Below are 22829 nucleotides of genomic sequence, written 5' to 3'. Positions count from 1 at the left end.
CTAGCCACAGTCCTCCTGTGATCTGTGAGAAAAGGACTCAGTGGAGGTGGGGAAGGAGTCAGACTCCATGAAGGGCAGCGACCTCTTTCTGACAGACTTATTAATAGGGCACCGGGCTGAATGCAGCTGACGCTTGGCAAGGTTTTGAGAGAAAGTGGGGGAGGGGCCAGAAGTATGGGGAGCCATGTACCTTGTAGGGAAGGAGTGGCCAGCCTGTGAAGGAGCAGACTTGAAATCCTGAGACTGAACAAGGAACCGGACTCGAGAATCAGTGTGCTCCCAGGAGCCACTGCGGTTTATTTGTAGGACAAATGGGGAAAGGGGTTATCATTGTTAGTCCAAGGGGAGATCGGGGGGCTCTTCCTCATCAGAGTCAAACTCAACATTTTCATCCTTTATCCATCGACCTCGTCCATCTGGGACCCATCCAGAGCTGCAAGCAGGAGAGAAAGAGAACTGGTCAGGGAGGAGGTTTATGAAAGGCTTCCCGTGCTGCGTTGCATCCCAGGAACCTACAGCATAGGAAGGAAGAAAACCCCTGTAAGCTGCCCTCAGACTTACATAAGTGTGCCCCTATATAGATAAATAAGCAAATACAAGTTTTTAAAAAGTTACTGGTGATAAGAAAAAGGCAGTTGGATTGGTCTGAAAACAGGCAGGTCCCGGGGAAATAGAAGGAAAGCCGAGGACAGCGACCCAGCACCCACTCACCTTCGGAGGGTAAGGTAATGGTTCAGGACTCGGCGTTTGGTGGGGCTCATGGGTGCAGAGGCCAAGAGAGCTGCTGACTCTTTGGCATCTGATCTCTCCCTAGGCTCAGCTTCCTTACTGATCTCTGCACTCTGGAGTTGGACCTCTGGAGTTGGCAAAGGAGGACTGGAGACCAAGGGAGCAGGGACTTCTGGTCTGGGCAGAGAAGAACCAAAGTGTGTAAAACTAAGTACAGGAAAGCAGCATGGCCCCCAAGCCAGAAGAGCAGCGCTTGAAACTGATTTCTTTCAGACTTCTGGTTGTTCGATATTTGAGACAGGGTTTCTCTGTGAAGTCCTGGCTGATGGGAACTCACTCAGTAGGTCAGGCTGGCCTCAAACTCATAGATCCACCTGCCTCTGCTTTCTAAGTGTTAGAACTAAAGGTGTGCATCACCACTGCCTGGCTCCAGTTCCTTAAGATCTTAAATATTCTACGTATGAAAGACCTTGGAATTAGAAACTTGAGAAAAGCTGGGGCTGGAGAGATGGCTCAGTGGTTAAGACCACTGGCTGTTTTTCCAGAGGACCTGGGTTCAATTCCCAGCACCCACACGACAGCTCACAAATATCTGTAACTCCACCTCTCACACCCTCACGGACATATATGCAGGAAAAACACCAATGCACATAAAATAAAAAATAAAGGAGAAAAAAAGGAATTTGAGGAAAAACTAGCTTAATAGTTTGTAATGGCTATTCCTAGTTGTCAACTAAGTCTGGAATGAACTACAATCCAGAATTGGAGGGCACACCTGTGATCCAGATCTTGAGGCTGGAAGACTCAGGCTTCTGATCTGGCTCTTGGCATGGAGATCTTGAGGCATAGTGGCTGTGAAAAGCTTAGGTCCAGGCAAGGTATAACATGCCTTTAATCCCAGGAGGCAAGGAGAACTCTGATTCAAAGTCAGCCCGGGACAAAGCAAGTCCCAGATCCAGGTGTGGTGCACACACTTTCATGTAGGCCGCACCTTCTGCTGGAGGCCTACAGAGACCACTGGAAGAAGGCAGACTCACTCTTCTTCCGCTGCTTGCACTTACTCGCCAAGCACATCTTTGGAACCTACTTCTACAAGACCAGCTGAAACAGCCAGCCTCGTGGGACTGAGCATACTAGATTCTTAGACTTCCCGTTCACAGCTGCCCATTGTTGGGTTGGACTACAAACTGTAAGTCATTACAATAAATTATCTCAATATAGACAGACATTCCATAAGTTCTGTAACTTTCCATATTCCTTATGTTCTAATATAGTTCTAAGGGATTTTTTTGTGTTTTGGTTGGTTGGTTTGGTTTGGTTTGGTTTTTCGAGACAGGGTTTCTCTGTGTAGTCCTGGCTGTCCTGGAGCTCACTCTGTAGACCAGGCTGGCCTCAAACTCAGAAATCCACCTGCTTCTGCCTCCCAAGTGCTGGGACTAAAGGCGTGCACCACCACTGCCCCGCTAGTTCTAAGTTTTTGTCTTAAGGTTTTCCAAAGCCAGGCATAGAGTGCTCACCTTTAATCCCAACAGTTGAGGGACAAAAGCAGGCAGATCTCTGTGAATATGAGGCCACCTTGGTCTAAATAGCAGGGTTCCAGAACAGCCAGGGCTACAAACAAACAAAAAGTACACCACTGTGCTCTACTAATGTTACAATTCTCTCTTTTTGAATGTATTTATTTATTGCACTTTTTAAAATATAGGAGTGCTCTGTCTGCATGTATACCTACATGCCAGAAGAGATCCCTTTTGGATGGTTGTGAGCCACCATGTGGTTGCTAAGAATTGAATTCAGGACTTCTGGAAGAGCCCCCTGCGTTCCTAACCACTGAGGCATCTCACCAAGCCTTAATGTTCCTACTAAGTATGATTCTTCTAAAATTTTCTTTTTTTTTTGTTTTTTTTTTTTTTTTTTTTTTTTTTTTTTTTCCAGACAGGGTTTCTCTGTATAGCCTTGGCTGTCCTGGCACTCACCTTGTAGACCAGGCTGGCCTCGAACTCAGAAATCCGCCTGCCTCTGCCTCCCGAGTGCTGGGACTAAAGGCGTGCGCCACCACGCTCGGCTCTTCTACAATTTTCTACTTGCTAAAAAATTTATTTTTAAATCATAAACCGCCGGGCACTGGTCTACAGGGTGAGTTCCAGGACAGCCAGGGCTACACAGAAAAACCCTGTCTCAAAAAACCAAAAAAACCAAAAAAAAAAAAAAAAAAAAAAAAAAAACCTGAAAAAATGATGGTTTATGATTTCTTTTTTATATATGAGTACACTGTAGCTGTCTTCAGACACACCAGAAGAGGGCACCAGATCCCATTACAGATGGTTGTGAACCACAATGTGGTTGCTGGAAATTGAATCCAGGACCTCTGGAAGAGCAGTCAGTGCTCTTAACCGCTGAGCCATCTGTCCAGCCCCCACCACCATTTTAAAAAAACATTTCCACAAGATTATTATTTCTCGGAATACAATCTGGAGAGCACTAACTTTAAAGTCATCTATTTCCTTCTACCCTTTTCCACTCCTGGCTTTCCCATTCCACGGACCTGCGCTTCCTCCGGCAGCAACTGTTATAGTGGGGAGCTCTGTGTAGAGCATTCTGGGTGATGATTCGAGTCTGGGCTAGCAAAGGAGCCTGGTGATGAAGAGAAGAGACAGAGTTAGAGCTGTTAGGAGCAAACGTTCCCTCAAGCCTGTTGTGTGCAGTATAGCCCTGTCTAAACCACACCTGATGCCCTCTCACCTCAGTTTTGCTTTCTGTCTTCAATTCGTTCTGCTGTCTTGGATTTTGCTCTGTTCCCTTGCCTGTCTGCTTTTTGCCATAGAAAAGCTTCAGACCTGAGAACAAAAGCAAGGAGGAATGAAAAGCACAATGCCTGGTGGCTTGCTCTCCATCTCCTGCCCTCCCCACTTCTCTGATACTTACTGGACAAATGCTTCTTGCCTGCACGGTGGGCTGTCAACATGGCCAGCGTGTCTAGTACTGGTCGATGGGGGCAGATGGCACAAGCAAAGCTAGGGAAACGAGAAGTGAATGATGTGTGTGGTGTGTATGTTGTATGTTCGAGAGCCCGCAGTCGGGGTGTTCTTGCTATGGTGACTAGGTCCTATTTCTGTCATAGTACTCCACCAACTCCCAGGTTTCCCGATCTCCACCCCTTACACTTCACTTCCAGCCAAAAAGTCCTATTATACTCCTGAACTCCTTAGTGACAAAAGTTTGTCGAGCCTCTGATCCCCGAATCTCCAGGTTTGATCCACTCTTCGCTCTCACCGTCCATCCCGCAGCATCAGCGCCTCGTCCTCAGGGATGTAACTAGCCAGCAGGTCCCCAACTCTCCGTTTCTGCAGGGAGCAGGATAGGGGAAATGAGTAAGAGGGACGGATGGAAATGAAATAGTATGGATAAGGAGTCAAATGGCACACGGGGCTATGCAGATCATAGGGTAGAAGGGGTCACCACTCAGTTCTGGTCCCGTAAGCCCTCCCCTAGATGTCGCCAGAGCAACAAAACAAAACAACAGGGCGGCTGAAGGTGATCAGACTCTCACTAGGGCTTACTTTGAGCACATTGAGTTGACTCCAGTCGTCCCCTTCCCTCTTAAAAGACATAGCGACTGTGAGACTACGATAAATTCCCCGAAGCCTACTTCGCTGCTCCTTTAGGCCACCGTAGGAAGAGTACACTATCGCCTTCTCTGCTTCCGGTTTCTTTCTTGTTGAATCTGTACTTCCGGGGATGCTGTTCCACGCTTGCGTCGCGCGAACCGGAAGACCCGCCTCCAGCGCCCTGAGGGGGCCTGCATTTCCTATGATACTTTGAGACGCTGTGCCTTTTGGGAAATGAAGTCTTTGGGTTATTTATTTTATTATTTTATTTTTTTGAAGAGCACACTGCTCACCTGGACACAGGACCTTACATCTCGAAGGATCCAGGTGTTCGGAGACTCAAGATCCTGTATGTGGAGCCGGAATTTCAGGGTGGGACCCTCCTGATGTGGAGCGAGGCGTCGGGGATCTCAGTGGACTATATACTACAAACTCTTGCTGGCCTCAGGCTCGTACTCCTCAGCCACAACCTACCTGGGGTGGGCCTTATTTGGAACAGAGAGGATGTGGGAGCACCCGGCATCCCGACTGTTGGATGTGGGGATACACTGAAGGAAGAGTGTTGATGAGGGTGTCTAGGGTTCAAAGGTCAGAGATCAGGCTTGCGAGGAGTTGGGGAGGGGGCGTCGAAAGTCAACCGGGTCAGCGACTGACAGCTCAGGGAAGATACTTATGGCTAAGGAGCTCGTGGAAAAAGAAATGTAACCGGCCTGGCAGACTTCTTAAGAGACGGACTGTAACTCCAGGCACGGTAAGAAGCAGCAAGAGGAGGACGACGAATGTAGTCTCTCGAGAGTCGGGAGACTGAAGAGAGACGAGAGAAGAGAAAACGAATTATCTGAATATCCATTCCTTGGGTTCGGCTGTCACTGTTACTTAGCTGGGCTTCCCTCAGTTGTGACCCTAGGTCTTGGCAGTGAGGAGATGGCTTCTCCCTCTAGACAGCCTCCCCTTGGGGGGTCAGGGCTGCTGCATGGTAGCCGTGCTCGTTCTTATGGAAGCCTGGTACAATCATCCTGCTCCCCAGTGAGGGAAAGACGCCTGGAGCATCAGTTGGAGCCTGGAGACACCCTGGCTGGATTAGCACTCAAATACGGGGTAACGGTGAGTCTTCCAGAATTGAGATAGTCCTGAGAAAGTGGGTGGCCCGCTAAGCTGCCTCCTCTCACATTATTTAAATTCTATTATGGTCTGTTTTTTGTTTTTTGTTTTTTTCTTCCTTATTTTGCTTTCACATCTCAGCGGAGCACTGTTGGGACAGATCTGCCCAACTATCCCAGTGGGAGGAGCAACTCCTGTAGATGGTGAGGGAGGTGGGTGAGTGGGGGCGGGGCTTACAGCCATTAACTAGACCTGTGTCCCTATCAACTTAAGACTGATAAACCAGTTTGATCAAGGTCAAATCATTTGAGTGTCAGAGTAAGGTTTCTGTCTGACTCTAAGGCCCATACTATTCGCCATGCAGGGTGGGGTGGGGTGGGGATGGGGATGTAGTGACCGGTAAGGAAGAGCTGACTTTTACTAGCACTCTGAAGGATGCCTGTTGGTAGTTCTTATTTCCACCCCAGGGCTCTGTTTTCCTTGTGAGGAGGCACAAAACAAGTGCCCTCTACATACTCCAAGTGTTTCAGGTCCTCTCTAGGAGTGGTTTGATGGGCATAAAAAATACCTTGCATTAAAGTTGCAGCCTTCCTGTCTATATCCTGTTTTACCACATACAAACAAATGTTGGGTTTAGACAAATTCCAGTGTTGCTCTACTTAAAGCATAAGGTAAGCCTTTCTGGAGACACGGCATACGTTTGTCGATGTGCTCATGGAATTTAAATTCTCATGAGGAACAGAGAAGAAACAAGAAATGGTGTAAGCAATATCCACAAGGGGTCGGAGATCCAGAACTATTTGAATCTTGCTCAGAAGTGGGAGTAGATAGTATTTGATGTGGGGTTTTGTGGGGGGCGTGGGGGGTGGATTTTCTAGACAGTGTGGCCTAGAACTTCCGGTGTTCTTGCATCATGACTGCTGAGATTAGGAGTGTGACAACCACACTCTGAGGTGCAGGCTTTAGGAGTACCATCACCACGGGCCTTGAAGACCTAGAAACTTTCCCCTCTGTTCCCACCTACAAATCTGTTCAGCCCAGTTGTTTGTATCCTTGTCTTCCAGCAGCCCACAAGCTTTAAGAGCTGAAATCGGTTCCTTTCAACATTATGCCTCTAAACCCTGGCATAGTCTCAGTCATGTGGGAGTTTAAAAGATGATTCAAAGCTGCCAGGCATGGCAGTGTACCCCTTTAATCCCAACATTTGGGAAGCAGAGGCAGACAGATTTCTGAGTTGGAGGCCAGCCTGGTTTATAGAGCGAGTTTCAGGACAGCCAGGGCTAAAAAAAAGTCTGGCAGGGCGTGGTGGTGCACGCCTTTAATCCCAGCACTCGGGAGGCAGAGGCAAGCGGATTTCTGAGTTCGAGGCCAGCCTGGTCTACAGAGTGAGTTCCAGGACAGCCAGGGCTACACAGAAAAACCCTGTCTCGAAAAACAAAAACAAAAACAAAAACAAACAAACAAAAAAAAAAGTCTGAAAGCCAGACTTGGTGGTCCATGCCAAACTTCTGATGTTAGCCCTCAGGAACCTAAGTCAAAGGGATGCAGAGTTCTAGGCCAGCTCCACATATAACAAAACCAGGGTACTGGAGTTGAAAGTGTAATTCAGTGGTAGAATGCAGAAGAGAGACAAGGCTAGACACTTCCTGTCGGGGCTAAATAGACACAGTTCTTGAATCCTCTTTGAATCCTCATTCAATGAAGAGCCATAGGAAGTTGCTATGCTAGCTAGAGGGTTAATAGATTTTTCTAGATATCAAGAGAAAGCTGTGGGCATGAAAGAGGAAGGACAGTCACGTGTGGCCGTGGTGGGTGCGAGTATAAGAGAACACATGTGAGGTGTTTATTTACTTAATATCTGAGGTCTGCCAGGGGTCCAGTCTAGGACTGCACACACTAGGCAAGCTCTCTACCATGGAGCTACAACTCTAGACACCAAGACTCATTTACTTATTTTATTATTAGTCAAGGTCTCAGTATGTAGTTTAGTTGGCTTCACACTCAGAGACCTGCCTGCCTCAGCTTTCCAAGGGCTGGGATTAGAGAATTGCACTATTAGCTTGGAGTGGTAGCACATGCCTTTAATCCTAGCACAGGGTGGGTTGGTGGGGGGAATAAGCAGGTGGATCTCTGAATTTGAGGCAAACCTGGTCTATAGAGTGAGTTCAAGGACATCCAGGGCTACACATGCATGTATGCCCGTTTGCTATGGGGTGCCTGGTGCCTATAGAGGTCAGGGGATCACCTGGATCTGGAGTTACAGACTGTAGTTGTCTTCAGACACACCAGAAGGGGACATTGGACCTCATTACAGATGATTGTAAGCCACCATATGGGTGCTGGGAATTGAACTCAGGACCTCTGAAAGAACAGTCAGTGCTCTTAATGGCTGAGCCATCTCTCCAGCCTCACCTCAATAATTTTTAAAAATGTGAAGGTATCCTAAGACTAAAAAGTATGAAAATTATAAAACAAGATTAATATCAGCTCTTTTTTATATTTTAGCTAGCTTTTTATGGTGTCAAATAATGTTGTACAATTACTTAAAAACTTTGAGTTGGTGGCCTAGAAATATGGCTCATTTGGTAACTCAGTTAATAAAAGTGCTTGTCACACACATATAATAAACCCTATAGCAGCCTCCAGGCCCTACCCACAAGTACACTGTCTTCAACCACACACACCAATAATAAAAGTTTGGAATACTAAGCCAGAAATGTTTGAGAGCACCTGGTCTACATAGTGAAAAGGAAGAAAAAAGCTTGCTATTTTTAATGAGATTGGTGGGTTTTACTGTCAGACATTAATTTTGTTGATTTTGTTTGAAGATGGAACAGATTAAGCGTACAAACCGCCTTTATACTAACGACTCCATCTTCCTGAAGAAAACGCTCTACATCCCCATCCTGACAGAGCCCAGAGACTTGTTTAATGGTTTGGATTCTGAGGAGGAAAATGATGGAGAGGAAGAGGTACGCCCGAGTAAGGATGAGATCAGATCGTCTTCGGGGAAGAGGAAGAATCAAGGGTCAGGGTCGGGGCGGCCCAATGGCACAGACCTCCCGCCTCACCAGGAAACCTCCACCCCCAGCCATGACCTTTCTGCCTCTGATTTCCTTAAGAAGCTTGACTCACAGATCAGCCTGTCAAAGAAGGCTGCTGCCCAGAAGCTGAGGAAAGGGGAGAGTGGGTGAGTCTCTGGCCGCTCCCTCTAGCTCCCTGCAGAGACCCCCTTCTTTTAGCTGGTCACAAACTAAGGAGTAACCAAAGTGCCAAAGAGGACAGGCAAGTGGATGCCTTTCTCCCCATGTGGTCCCCAAACCATGAAAGAGCCAGTGGCATCTGGAATGGGGTAGTGCGTGGGAAAGTAGGTTCTGTGGGGTTGTACTCACTAGTGTACTGGGAAGAAGCCTTGGGAGTAACTTCTTCAGAGGATCCCGAGACTCCATCCAACTTGTGAAACAAAGGGAGGCAGCCTCCCCTCCCCCACCCCCCACTCACTGTTCCATTCTCAGGTCCTTGTCTTGATTTGTTGCTCTTTCTCCCTTCCCTCATCCGCAGGGTACCTGAGGAGGACAAGGGTCTCTACCCTAGCTCCCCTCGGATGCAGCAGCGAGCAGTCCTAGGCCCTGTGCCGCTCACCCGGACATCTCGGACCCAGACACTGCGGGACCAGGAAGATGAAATCTTCAAACTCTGATGTCCACAGAACTGATGAGCCAGGCAGGATGTTGAAGGACCAGCCCAAGGGGGAGAGGAGTCTGAGGTGAGGCTGAAGAGCAGAGCTTCCCAGCCTGCCTCACTCCTCTCCAGGCATCTTTGCCAAGATTTCTTCACTGGGGACACTTAGTGGCAAGCACAGGGAGTGGGAGCAGAGCTCTTCCCAGTTCTTGGGCTGAATCTAGAGTTAGCCTTTAGATTCAAAGGCTCTTCTATGCCCTCGCTGTCCCGTTGAGCATTCCCTGGCCTTAGAGCAGGGAAGCAGAGACCCCTCCCCATCTCCAATGATCTTACCTAATTTATTTGGTGCTATATTGAAGTAATATTTATTTGCTATATCTAACTCCTTTCTCCTCTTAACTGAGAAAAGAGGGGGGAATTTCCATATCACTGAAGATAGGGAAGCCCAGAACTGTAAGTGGAGGCGGCTGGCTGCTCGCCTGTCCCACTTTCCTAGCGAAGCTTGTTACTGAGGCCTGGGAGTTGGTGACGCTCACCACAGAATGGTAGACTGCACTGAGTTTTCCGCACTCCCAAGGTAAAGGGTAGGACGAAGCTGTGACTAGGAATTCCCTACAACCTTTCCCACCCCTTGGCTCGGAGAGAAGGCAGTGGGATGGGCTACTGACTAAGCATCCTTCTTCCAGCTCCTCTCCTCTCCCCAGCACGTGGTGGGGCTAAGGAGTGGAAGATGCTTTGGGGTTCAAGGAGAATAGTTACAGAAGTGTCTTTGTTACACACCCTAGCCTGCCTATGCCTTGCCCCTCACTGCATATGTATCTGTAATCTGTACCTGATCTGCAGGACAGTTTGTCTTTTGCTCCTTAAGTGACGAAATAGGCATGGCGGCACAGTAGTCCTGGAGTCTGTCTCCTGTTCAGGAGTGGGAATAAGTGTTGTTTCTAGACCTCTCCTCTATGTTTAGCCTGTGTATGGAGCTCGAGAGATTAAACCGTGAGCCCTGTGCGTGCTTTAGTGGTTTTATTTCCCCTGTACCTCCCTTCCCCCAGCTCCTTCTAGAAGCTCTGGAACACAGAGTCTGTATGTGTCCTAGTGCTGCCTCCAACTCTAGGAGATCCAGGAGGTCTCTGATGGCCACCTTCCTGCGTGTGGCCTTTAGTGTCCCCTTCCTCGGGTTTGTGGAGGAGGAGGATCCCCTGGTTCTGGGCAGCCCTCCCGGGAGAAGCCGACCTGAGTTTCACTTCTTCTTCAGTCAGCTGTTTCCTTTACTGGAACTGGATGGGAGCGAGAGCCGCCTCACTCAGCTCAGCCTTGCTTTGCCCCAGCAGCAGTTTGGGGGTGGGGGTGGCCTCAGTGTCTATAGCACTCTTGGGAGAGAGTGAAGCCAGGGGATCGAGAAGCATTGGTGCAGGGTTAGAAAGCCCGATGTGTCATTTCCCAGTCAGTCATTTTGCCATAGTCCAGTGTGCTGAGCTCCGGGCTCCGGAGCTTCAGAGCTTGCCCTCGTCCAGCAGCTTCCGGAGCCCATCACAGATCTTGCCAAGGTGCTGAGTGAAGTCAGGCCCATAGAGGGCAGCCAGCAGGTCGGGGTCAGAGTAGTGATCAAACACGTGCCTGATGCGGTCATGTGACTTGGGTGTGAGGTGGTGCTCCACCAGCTCCAGCAGAATGTCCCGGCACTCGACAAGCAGACCTGCTAGCACGGCAGCCTCAAAGGTGAAGTCCACCTCACCGAAGCTAAGTGCGGTCATGGCGCCCTGCCGTAGCTTCTGACGAAACCGTGTAGCCAGAGCCAGCTCCCCAGGGCCAAAGCAGCCACTGCGGTGCAGCACGGCCACTTTGACGGCCACCTTGATGAGGTCTTTGATCACCCGCTGTGCCTTGGGCCGGCTGTGCGTGTATTCTTTGGACACTCGGTAAAGCTCATCTAGCACCTCGCTGCTGGTCTCGTCGATAAAGAGATGCGCCACGGACCGACCAGCCATTTTACTCAGCAGCTTCTTCTCCGCTTGTAGTGCCAGACTCTTTGAGCTGAAGGACTCCATGGTGCTTGCGGTCGGTGTGTGATCAGTCACTGGAAGAGGCAACCGGCTTAATGAGAGAAAAGGAGAGAAATGGCTTTTCCTCATCTTCACTGCTCTGCCTGCTTTGTCTTCCCACTCCCCTGGGCCCCTCCATCCTGTAGGCTTTGCTTCTGCTTTTTCCCTTCCGTGCTGTAAACAAGACAGCTGTGTCTCCAAAACAGCGGCGAGGAGCAGGGGGAGCCTGGCTGGAGGAGTGTGGGCATGACTGGAGTCTTAGGGCAGCGGGCTATGCGGCGGCCAACCGACAGGGAATTTGCACAGCGCCCCTCTGTTTCCAGGCTTGAGATCCAAAGCTCATGTCAGTGGGGGTACCATAAAGTCTTAAAAGAAGTGAGAGATACAGGGTCCCCAGAATCTTAAATAGAACACTTGGCTTTTTTTTTTTTGAACATACTGTGTGCCAAGTGCTTGATATGAACTGCCTTGGTTTACCAACTTCATAAGGGTGACAAGCCCTATTTTACAGTGAGAAATCTCAGGCTGAAGGACTCTTTTTTTTGTTGTTTTTGTTTTTTCAAGACAGAGTTTCTCTGTATAATCCTGGCTGTCCTAGAACTCGCTCTGTAGACTAGGGTGGCCTTGAACTGAGATCTGCCTGCCTCTGCCTCCTAAGTGATGGGATTAAAGGCATGTGCCACCACCTCTGGGCAAAGCTAAGAGATCTTAAGCAACTTTGCCTAGTAAATATGAAAACAGGCTTCAAGGAGTGGGGCAGATGTCTCAGACAACAGATGCTCACAGTCACCTATAACTAGCTCCAGGGAGACGCAACACCTCTGGCCTCTACTCACACATATACATAATAAGTAACAGATACAAATTATGAGAAAAAATAGCTACAAGTCAAATAATCCCTCCACATTCGCCCTCCAACAAGGAGTGCTGCCAGTCACAGCCCACGAAGGGTGGCTGAGGCGGTGGCAGGTAGTGGTCTCCGGCTGGCTATATCTTGGTGGTATATCCTGTGCCTACAGACAGGGTCTTCTCACCATGGGCCTTGATTGTGCTGCTTCTGCTTGTTTTGCTTCTTACTTCCCCCTCCCCGGCTCTGCAGGATGTGGCTGTGACCGCAATGAGGAGCAACCTCACCCTCTCTCCCTAAAATGAAAATAGGAGTCCTCTCAGAGGGAGGACAGCCAGGGGACTCTCTCCCACAGCCGAATCACTCCAATGGGAACCTGCCATCTTGATTTGTTTCTGCCTTGCCCTGTGGATCTTTCACAGTGGAGGTGATTTTTCCATAGGGGCCCGCTTTCCTTCCCTACCTGCCCTCCTCTTACCCAGCTCTCTATTGCCCTCTTTGCCATCTCCAACTAGGTCCCCAGTCCTCCCAGGGTAGCTATGTCACTCACTCTTTTTGTCCCAGCCTCTACGTGACCCTCATGAATCTCTAGCCTAGCAGAGGTTTCTTTCACTTTGCGTCACTGTACTTCCATGTCCGAAGATACTGTAGATCTCTAAATCTCTAGTCGTTACTCCATGTGCACCTCTGTCCCTCAGCTCTAGACTCAGCCCCCATCCCAAGCCAGGTCTCACTCTCAGACAGCCTTGCCCCATCCACTAAATACACCAAAATGGTTCTGGGGAGAGAAGGGGAGACCCAAGAATTCTACAAGCGAGAGTTTCACAAGACGGAAAGAAAGGTGAAGGTGAAAGGGTCGGGATATCCTGTCAGTGTCACCCCGAAACCCGCCCTCTGTCATTGCCAGACTCTCACCTGCCGTGTGCTGGGTGCCAGTCTGGCCTTGGATGTTTCTGAGAGCTCACAGAATGGAGAAGCTCCTAAGAGGCCCTTTGGTCTAGCCCCACCCCAGGCCCCGCCTATCTACTCTCCACCTCCGGTTCATCATCACTGTCACCAAGAAGTCCAGTGTTCCAAGAGCCGCCTAGAAATAAGACAAAGGTCAAAAGGTATGGAATTCTGTAGGAAGCACCGACTGAAGTGGCAAGGACGGATTTACACACCTCCACCTAATAAAAGGTCTGCTTCTTTCTTGCTGCCTAATATTTTTGTGGTACTGAAAACCGTGCAGAGTCCAGATTTTAATGTGAGAGACAGTGAGGGAAGTACTGAAAGATCATCTAGTGCTGTAGTAGAACAGCATTATACAAGCATCTTCAGGCCCTAGAAGGTAAGACTGGCACAGACTGCCCCAGCCAGAGCAGGCAGGAGGTAGGTGCCAAGGTTAGGGCTGCTGAGCCATGCGTGACCAGCAGGTGTCAGCATCGAACCAAAACGCTGGAGTACAGCGCTTAATAGCTTTAAAAGGCCTGATAAATGAGGATAGACTCCAATGAGGTAAAACTACACCTTTAATCCCAGCATTCTGGAGGCAGAGACAATCTGATCTCTGAGTTCAAGGCCAGCCTGGTCTACAGAGTGAGCTCCAGGCCAGCCAGGGCTGCATAGTGAAACTCTTGTCTTGGAAAAACCACCCACAACTCCAGCTCCAGGAATTCCAATGTTCTCTTCTGGCCTCCAGAGTCACCTGAATAAATCAGTACATGAACATACACTTGGGGGGGGGGGAGGCGGCTGGTGAGATGGCTCAGTGGGTAAGAGCACCCGACTGCTCTTCCAAAGGTCCGGAGTTCAAATCCCAGCAACCACATGGTGGCTCACAACCATCCATAAGGAGATCTGACTCCTTCTTCTGGAGTGTCTGAAGACAGCTACAGTGTACTTACATATAATAAATAAATAAATCTTTAAAAAAAAACATACACTTGGGCACACACAGACACACAAATCTTTAAAGGAGAGAATTATATAGCTTTCTTCATCACAGATTGAGAACCCAAAAAGAGGCCTTGGATTCAGGGATTTAAAAACTGATTTGGGGGCCTCCAGAGACTGGAGTCAGTGACTCCATGGCTCAGTGACTGGCTGATCTTCCAGATGTCCTGAGTTTTATTCCCAGCACCTATATCTGGTGGCTCATCACCACTAGTTAGTTCCAGTGGATCTAATACCTTCTGGTCTCCTTGGATACCTACACACATGTAGAATACACATACATACAAACAATAAAATCTTTAAAAACATATTTAATGTGTGCATGTGTGTAGACCAGAGAACAACTTTCTTTCTTTCTTTCTTTCTTTCTTTCTTTCTTTCTTTCTTTCTTTCTTTCTTTCTTTCTTTTTCAGTTTTTTCGAGACAGGGTTTCTCAGTGTAGCCCCGGCTGTCCTGGAACTCACTCTGTAGACCAGGCTGGCCTCAAACTCAGAAATCTGCCTGCCTCTGCCTCCTGAGTGCTGGGATTAAAGGTGTGCGCCCCCACGCCCGGCTTCAGAGAACAATTTCTGATGTCATCTTCAGGAACCTGGTCTGGTTCACTTTCGTGGAGGCATAGTCTCACTGGCCTGTCTCAGAGTTTCTGTTGCCATGATGAACCACCATTCTTGGGGAGGAAAGGGTTTATTCTGTTTACACTTCCGTATTATAATCCATCACTGAAGGAAGTCAGGGCAGGAACTGGTGCAAAGGTCATAGAAGACCATGTTTATCACATTACTTTCTCAGCTTCTTTTCATATGGCACCCAGGACCACCAGCCCACGTGCCCACAGTGAGCTGGTCCCTCCCATATTAGCCATCAACCAAAATAAAATAAAATAAAGAACCGCACCTGTGTGTGGGGGTGCACACTTTTAGACCCAGCATTGGGGAGGTAGAGGAAGGCAGGTCTCTGTGAATTCAAGGGCAGTCTGGTGTACTTAGTAAGTAATGAGCGATTGTGAGAACCTATCTCCTGGAACTCGCTCTGTAGACCAAGCTAGCCTCTGCCTCCTGAGTACTAGGATTAAAGGTGTGTGCCACCATCTCCCTGTTAAACTTTTTTTCTTTTTTTTTTTTTTTTTTTTTTTTTTGGTTTTTCGAGACAGGGTTTCTCTGTATAGCCCTGGCTGTCCTGGAACTCACTTTGTAGACCAGGCTGGCCTCGAACTCAGAAATCTGCCTGCCTCTGCCTCCCGAGTGTTGGGATTAAAGGCGTGCGCCACCACGCCCGGCAAACTTTTTTTCTTAAAAGTCATGGAAATGAGAACTCAGCACTCACCCTATAAGATGTCTACCATCTATGGAACCCATCACACCTAGCTAAAACATCAGGCAGGCAAGGCAGGACACACCGGAAAACCAGTGCAGGAGGTAAAGACCAGAGGGTCCCACTTGCTGGCCAGCCAGTCTAGAAAAAATAGATTCGCTCCAGATTCAAGGAGAGATCTCAGAAAAAAAGTGGAGGGAGGGACTGTGGGAGGGGTTGACCAGGAGGCAGGCAGTGAGCAGGATGTAAGGTGAATAAATATAATAATAGGGCTGGTGAGATGGCTCAGTGGGTAAGAGTACCCGACTGCTCTTCCAAAGGTCCGGAGTTCAAATCCCAGCAACCACATGGTGGCTCACAACCATCCGTAACAAGATCTGACGCCCTCTTCTGGTGTGTCTGAAGACAGCTACAGTGTACTTACATATAATAAATAAATCTAAAAAAAGAAGAAGAAAATAATAATAGTAACAACAATAATTTAAAAAGATATAAGGTAGAGGAAGACATCCACTCACACATATGCACACACACAGTTGTAGTGACCTTTTTGGACTTTTGGTTTCTTTAAAAAACAAATATAAGAATAAGTTTTGTTTTAATCCTAATTATGGGATATGGCACTGCTTCAGACTGCAGCAGCTGACTGTGATTTGTCTTGTGCTCTAGCAAGGATGCGCTTTTTTGGAATTTGGGGGACTTTTTAGCAGGTATATAAATGCTAGGGCCCTGAAAGGGGTGCTGAGTTGTTGGCTGTTTGCTGTAAGTCAAGATGTGTTAAGTAGTCTTGTGCAAAGAAGAAACAACTAGAATTTAGATATCCTGAAGCAAAGGTCAAATGTGCCCCAAGGCACTTGACACCTCTTGGCAGGACTAGTCTAAGAATAACACTGCCCCTCTCCTCTCCATCCTTTATTCTCTCCTATCTAGTGTTAAGAGGGTGAAAGTGTGTAAAGAGGAAGGAGGGGGAGTCTAGAGAGTTGGCTTAGTGCTTAAGAGCACTTATTCCTCTTCTGAAAGTCCCGAGTTCAAATCCCAGCAACCACATGGTGACTCACAACCATCTGTAATGAGATCTGTCACTTTCTTTTGGTACTGTCAAAAGACAGCTACAGTGTACTAAATAAATAAGTGTTTGGGCAAGGGGGGCTGACTGGAGCAAGTCATCTCAGGGGTTGGTTGGTTTTGGTTTTCTAGACAGGGTTCCTCTGTGTAGCCCTGGCTGTCCTAGCACTCACTCTGAAGAGCAGGCTGGCCTTGAACTCACAAATATCTGCCTGCCTCTACCTCCGAGGTGCTGGGATTGTGTGTCACCCAGCTTGGAGGAAGTGTTCTTAACAGCTGATCCAGCTCCAGCCCAATTCACCTTAGGGTTTTTTTTTTTTAATTAATTTATTATATGTAAGTACACTGTAGCTGTCTTCAGACATTCTAGAATAGGGCATCAGATTTCGTTATGAATGGTATGATCCACCATGTGGTTGCTGGGATTTGAACTCTGGACCTTTGGAAGAGCAGTCGGCGCTCTTAACCACTGAGCCATCTCGCCAGCCCCACCTTAGTTTTTGAAATAGGATGCCTCACTGAACACAGAGATCAGGGAGTATCCAGACTGTCTGGTCAGCCAATCCCAGAACTCTCCTGGGTCTGCATCCCTAGAACCAAGTTGCTGCCACCATACCTGGCTTGCCTGTGGTGATGAGCATCCAAACTCAAGTCTTCATGCTTAAGCGGCAGGTGCTTCACCAAGTGAGCCATCTCCCTAGTGTTTTGATTACAGCTCTCACTGTAATCCAGGCAGGCATCTCTCACATTCTCCTGCCCAGTGCCCCTAAGGTCGAAAACTACACAGGCTAGTAATCCCAGCTTCTCAGGAAGGGAAGGCAGACCAGAGGGTGACAAGTTCAAGGCCTACCTGAAGTGCAATATGAATTAGAGTTTGTATGGCATTTTAGTGATACTTCCAGCTGGAACACAAAGCCCAGGAATGTAACTGAGTGGTGAAGCTCGAGTTGTCGGGTGCTTTCCAGGCCTTAGGGATGATTATTTCTAGTGTTGCCAGATGGAAAAAGAAAGGGGTTGGGGGTGAAAATACAGTAAACGTTTCTTGGAGAAGGTGGTTTGTGTTTTGTTTTGTTTTCAAGATAGGGTCTCTGTGTAGTCCTTGCTGTCTTGGAACTCTCTCTGTAGATCAGGCTGGCCTGGAACTCACAGAGATCCACCTGCCTCTGCCTCTTTCGTGCTGAGGTGCTGAGTGCTGGGATTAAAGGCACTTGCCACCACCACTCAGTCAGTTTAAAGTTCTTCCCCTCCCCCCGTTAATTAATTAATTAATTAATTAATTAATTTGTTCTCCTTACATCCTGACTATAAAAAGTTCTTAACTTCGTGATCCAGCTGCCAACTCCATTCACCTCTGCAGCCCTGACTCTTGTCCTTTTTTGTCTTTTAATTATGTATTAGTGTGCCTGATGTATGATTAAAGATATAAATAAGTACACTGTAGCTGTCTTCATACACACCAGAAGAGGGTATTGGATCCCATTACAGATGGTTGTGAGCCACCATGTGTTTGCTGGGAATTGAACTCAGGACCTGTGGAAGAGCTGTCAGTGTTCTTACCAACCGCTGAGCCATCTCTCCAGCCCCGGAGTCATATTTCTCTTTTGCATCCACCAGTCCCTAGAGATTGTCATCAGGACTGCCAGTGACCCCCTGGTCACATTAGCTCTTAAGCCTTTATCCCTTTGTCCCCTTCATGGCATTTGACCCCTCTGACCTCTCTTTCCTTCCTGGAAGTATTCTCCTTTCTAACCTCCGAGGGTTCTTTTTCTCATGACAGAGACAAGTAGCTTAATAAATATTTCTCAAATCTGTGAATGGCTTCCCCAACCTCTACTAAGTGTGGGTGGTCTCTAAGGCTACATCTTCAGGCACCCCCTTTTGCTATGCATTCTCTCCAACTGAGATAATCCCCACCCCCAGTTACAATGACTGTGCATGGTACTCACCAAGAATCCAAGTGTCCCACTGAGGTCTTTCTGCTAAGCTTAAGCCCCACATAGATCATGATTTGTTGGGTATGTCCATTTTACTTTTAGTATGTATTCACCACTACACACCTTTGCTCCCAGTACTCAGAAGGCAGAGGCAAGTGGATCTCTACGAGTTCGAAGCCAGCCTGGTCTATATAGTACGTTCCAGGCCAGCCAAGGCTACATAACACCTAACTAAATGAAAACAGGAAATTTGCCCTTCCTGTTCTCCATCATGGTACAGGATCAGGTTGAAAAGGAGAACCTGTACAGGAACTTCAAATCCACAAGCACAGCCTCAAAGTCAGTGTGGGAAGACAGAGACAGGCTGGCCTGTGCAGCCACAGCCAGACACCAAAGCTAAAGCCACCAGCAAGGCCTTTGGCATCAGGATAAATGAAAAGACCTTGTTGACTGCACGGAGGGTCTAGGGCAGATGAAATCCTGGAGAAAGCTCTGGAGGAGCCGAGTTAGGAAAAGACAAAATTATCAGGGGCTGGAAACTTCAGGCTTGGAGACCATGAACACACTAGACATCAAAACAGCCCAAGCATTGGGAGCCAGGGCCAAGGCTCCTGTGTGGCGCTGCATATGCCAGGTTTCAGCAACACAGGCCAGCATGCAGGACAAGTTTCACTGGAACCAAACACAGAACCAGCAAAGAGGCTGTGTGCTGGTTCCAACAGAAATGTGACGAGTTGTTTTCGGCAAATAAATTTAATCCAAAAGGCCAATAAACTTTTTTTAAAGAAATGTAATAAATGAATAAAAACAGGAAGTTTGGTTAAAAAATACAACAACAACAACAAAACAGCCTCACTCTTTAGTCCTGCTGGCCTGGAACTCATCATACCATTTGTCTCTATGTAGCCACACTGATCTCCTATTCAGAGCAACCCTCCCCCAGCATTCAGCATGCTAACTATACATTTGTGCATCACCACTCCCAGCAGAAAGCCATCTCCTGTCTTCTTTATCCCTAGCACTGGGTTATAATGTCTGGCAAGCAATAGGCAGAGGATAAGTAAATGCATCAAAGATTAAAAGGGACGTGGTGGGGTGGGGTAGATTAAAAGCTGGGCGCTGGCTCCAGCTCTGTCAAGCTGAGTTCCCTCATGACTGATGAGAGAATGACCTCAGCTAGGCTGCGGACAAGCCAGTGATGGACGCCATACTCAGGACATGGTGAGCTCTGAGTTCAGTCTTTAGCCGTGAGTTTAAGGCTAGCCTGAGCTACATACAAATGAACAAAAACCAAATGATGGGTTCTACTTATTGTTCCACCTGCTGCCCTCTTGCAGCACATTTAATAAACTCCTTTACTTTAAAATTTTAAAAACAAGTGAGCCAGGGAGCAGTGGCGCATGCCTTTAATCCCAGCCCTTGGAAGACAGAGGTAAATGGATCTCTGAGTTTGAGGTGAGCCTGGTCTGCAAAGCCAGGGCTACTGAGAAACCCTGTTTTGACAAAACTAATAATAATAATAATAATAATACCAAAAGAATATTGTAATTTAATATTGTTTTGTTTTTGAGACTGGATCTCACTATGTAGCCCTGGTTGGCTTTGAACTCTCCTAGCAGACCAGGATAGTTATAAACTCCTCTACCTCTGGTATTCGGGGCTTAAAGGTATGAGCTACCACACCAGACAAGCTTTTCTTTCTTTCTTTCTTTCTTTCTTTCTTTCTTTCTTTCTTTCTTTCTTTCTTTCTTTCTTTCTTTCTTTCTTTCTTTCTTTCTTTCTTTCTTTCTCCTTCCTTCCTTCCTTCCTTCCTTCCTTCCTTCCTTCCTTCCTTCCTTCCTTCCTTCCTTCCTCTCTCTCTCTCTCTCTCTCTCTCTCTCTCTCTCTCTCTCTCTCTCTCTTTATTGAGACAGGGTTTCTCTGTGTAGCCCTGGCTGTCCTAGAACTCACTCTGTAGACCAAGCTGGCTTCCAACTCAGAAATCCACCTGCCTCTGCCTCCCAAGTGCTGGGATTAAAAGTATGTGCCACCACTCCCCAGCTCATTCAGCTTTTAAAAACTTCTTTGTATGCATGTTCATGTGTGAATTTAGTTTTTGAGAGAGTTTCACTACATACATAGCCCAGGTTGATCCCTCTCAGCAATTCTCCTGCCTCAGTCTCCTGAGTGCTGGCATTGCAGGCATGAGCCACTGTGAAAGCTGGGATGCTGGCATTACAGACATAAACTGAACCACAAGGCTTCAACTTTTTTTTCTATGGAGAAGGGTGCCATGTAGTCCAAGCTGTCTGGAGCACACTAAGTAGCTAAGACAGCAGCTAAGCTTTCTTTCTCTACTGCCAAAATGCCGGCAGCACAGGCTTGTGTCACCATTTTTCTTTAATTTACTGGAGGTAGCGTAAAATCACCCAGGAACACAGGAAGGACCCCAAAGCCTAGAATATCTGTAATTAATACCATTTGCTCCTCTTGTACATGGCCAAAATGTTTCTCTCCTCTCCTCTCCTCTCCTCTCCTCTCCTCTCCTCTCCTCTCCTCTCCTCTCCTCTCCTCTCCTCTCCTCTCCTCTCCTCTCCTCTCCTCTCCTCTCCTCCCCTCTCCTCTCCTCTTTGATAGGGTTTCTTTCTGCTCCTGACTCCCTCTGTAGACAAGGCAGGACTCACACTCAAACATCTGCCTACCCCTGCCTCCTGAGTGCTGGGATTAAAGGCACAAACCACCATTACCCAGCTAAAACATTAGTTTTCAATTGTCTACATTTTTGTCTTCCTAGTCTTCCTACATTAACGCTCATTGTTACAATTGTTTCGCTTTTTAAAAAATTAGTTTTATTTATGTATTTTTTGTGTATGGTGTTTTGTCTGCATGTATGCCTAGATTACCTGTATTTGTATTTATTTAAGACAGGGTCTCCCATTGTGCTGGAGCTAACCATGCGAGCAAGTCTGTCTAGCCAGTGAGTCACAGCTTCGCCAGTGCTGTGGCATCTAAGTGTATTCTAGCTGGCCATTTTGTTTTGTTTTTCTTTCCTTTTTTTTTTATTATGTATTTTCCTCAATTACATTTCCAATGCTATCCCAAAAGTCCCCCATACCCCCCCCCACTTCCCTACCCACCCATTCCCATTCTTTTGGCCCTGGCATTCCCCTGTATTGGGGCATATAAAGTTTGCAAGTCCAATGGGCCTCTCTTTCCAGTGATGGCCGACTAGGCCATCTTTCGATACGTATGCAGCTAGAGACAAGAGCTCCGGGGTACTGGTTAGTTCATCATGTTGTTCCAACTATAGGGTTGCAGATCCCTTTAGCTCCTTGGGTACTTTCTCTAGCTTCTCCACTGTTTTGTTTTTCAAGACAGGGTTTCTCTGTTTAGTCCTGGTTGTCCTGGAACTTACTCTATAGACCAGGCTAGCCTCAAATTCATAGAAAGCTGCCTGCCTCTGCTTCCTGACTGCAGGGACTAAAGGTGTGTGCCACCACCATCCAATCCCTAGTTTTTTTGTTTTAAATATTGGTTCTGGGGATTGAACTCAGTTTACCTGGCAAGCAGTTTACTAAGCTGACTTTACCAACAGCACTTATATCTTTTGCATATTGAACTTAGTCTTTCAGGAAGCATTCACTGAGCAGGATAAAGCATAGCTGTCTGTCGATTCATAGTTTACTAGTTAGTAAAGCCACACACAGCAAGGCGGTGGTGATACACAACAACCAGCACTCAGGAGGTAGAGGCTGTTGGGTTTCTGAGTTTGAGGTCAGCCTAGTTTACAGAATGAGTTTCAGGACAGCCAGGACTACAGGGAAAACTTGTCCTAAAGAAACAAACAAAAAAAAAAGAACTGGTGATGATGATGATGTCGCACACTACAATAGGGGAGGTGTGGGTCTGGGGAGACAGCTTGGTGGGTAAAGTACCTGGTGCTCAGACGTGGAGATTCTAATGAATTTGGATCCCCAGCTCCCACCAGAAGTCACCTGTCTTGGTGGAATGTGTGTTGTGTATTCAGAGAATCTCAGGGGCTCATTGGCCAGCAAGTCTAGCAAAAAAAGTTGAACCCCAGCTTTAGTAGAAGACCCAGTCTCAAAAAGTAAGGAAAAAAACACCTCGGGAGGACACTTAGCATTGCTCTGGCCTCCATACTTGCTGGCGCACACACAAGCAGGCAGGTGTGCAGCACTGGAGACTGTAACACAGTCAAACCCACTTTAAAGAACAGAAGCTAGCCCAAGGATAGGAACTTCAGCCTAGTGTACACCTGTAATCCCAGAATTCACTGGGAAGGCAGAGGCAGGAGGATCACTGAAGTGTGAGGTCTACACAGAGTTCCAGGCAACCAGGGCTACTCAGAAACAAGGGAACTAAGACTTTTTATCTGAACCCTAAAATATGAGTAGGAATTCATGGGGCAGGAAAGAGGTACAGACTGGAGGTTGAAGAACGTTCCAAGCAGAGGAGACAGAGTGTGAAGACAGCATGGAGGAGGAGGAAGCAGGAGGAAGACCCTAAGGTGCATACTAGAGGAAGCTAAAATACCAACATAGCTAAGCCATGCAGTGGTGGTGGTGTGTGACAAAACTTT

The 22829-nt window shown here is 47.5% G+C and overlaps 3 protein-coding genes across 5 annotated transcripts; 1 reads left to right on the top strand and 2 right to left on the bottom strand.

The window, feature by feature from the left end:
• Positions 1–268: 268 nt before the first annotated feature.
• On the bottom strand, positions 269–4496 carry Scnm1 (sodium channel modifier 1). Of its 2 annotated transcripts, none has more exons than XM_021157869.3 (7): positions 4290–4493; positions 4003–4073; positions 3655–3743; positions 3472–3566; positions 3275–3363; positions 712–906; positions 269–433 (listed from the first exon to the last, which is right to left on the bottom strand). In XM_021157869.3, exons 1-7 carry the CDS (start codon positions 4338–4340, stop codon positions 334–336), a joined length of 690 nt encoding a protein of 229 aa, XP_021013528.1. In that variant the 5' UTR covers positions 4341–4493; the 3' UTR covers positions 269–333. The 2 variants fall into 2 exon arrangements, with proteins under 2 accessions (XP_021013528.1, XP_085691802.1); XM_085835676.1 differs by lacking the exons at positions 269–433; positions 712–906 and adding exons at positions 913–1618; positions 2247–2340 and having other exon boundaries at positions 4290–4496.
• Positions 4497–4552: 56 nt separating this feature from the next.
• Positions 4553–10124, top strand: Lysmd1 (LysM domain containing 1). The gene is made up of 3 exons (XM_021157870.3): positions 4553–5441; positions 8267–8628; positions 9000–10124. The coding sequence occupies exons 1-3, from the start codon at positions 5262–5264 to the stop codon at positions 9136–9138; spliced, it is 681 nt and encodes a 226-aa protein (XP_021013529.1). The 5' UTR covers positions 4553–5261; the 3' UTR covers positions 9139–10124.
• Tipe2 (TNF alpha induced protein 8 like 2) lies at positions 10125–12957 on the bottom strand. Of its 2 annotated transcripts, none has more exons than XM_021157871.3 (2): positions 12921–12957; positions 10125–11210 (listed from the first exon to the last, which is right to left on the bottom strand). In XM_021157871.3, exon 2 carries the CDS (start codon positions 11162–11164, stop codon positions 10610–10612), a length of 555 nt encoding a protein of 184 aa, XP_021013530.1. In that variant the 5' UTR covers positions 11165–11210; positions 12921–12957; the 3' UTR covers positions 10125–10609. The 2 variants fall into 2 exon arrangements, with proteins under 2 accessions (XP_021013530.1, XP_021013531.1); XM_021157872.2 differs by having other exon boundaries at positions 10125–11193; positions 12921–12945.
• Between the last annotated feature and the right edge of the window lie 9872 nt (positions 12958–22829).

Source organism: Mus caroli, unplaced genomic scaffold, assembly GCF_978045245.1.
Source record: "Mus caroli unplaced genomic scaffold, Mus_caroli_1 scaffold_3, whole genome shotgun sequence".
NCBI lineage: Eukaryota > Metazoa > Chordata > Mammalia > Rodentia > Muridae > Mus > Mus caroli.
This window is presented reverse-complemented; position numbering and strand designations above follow the sequence as displayed.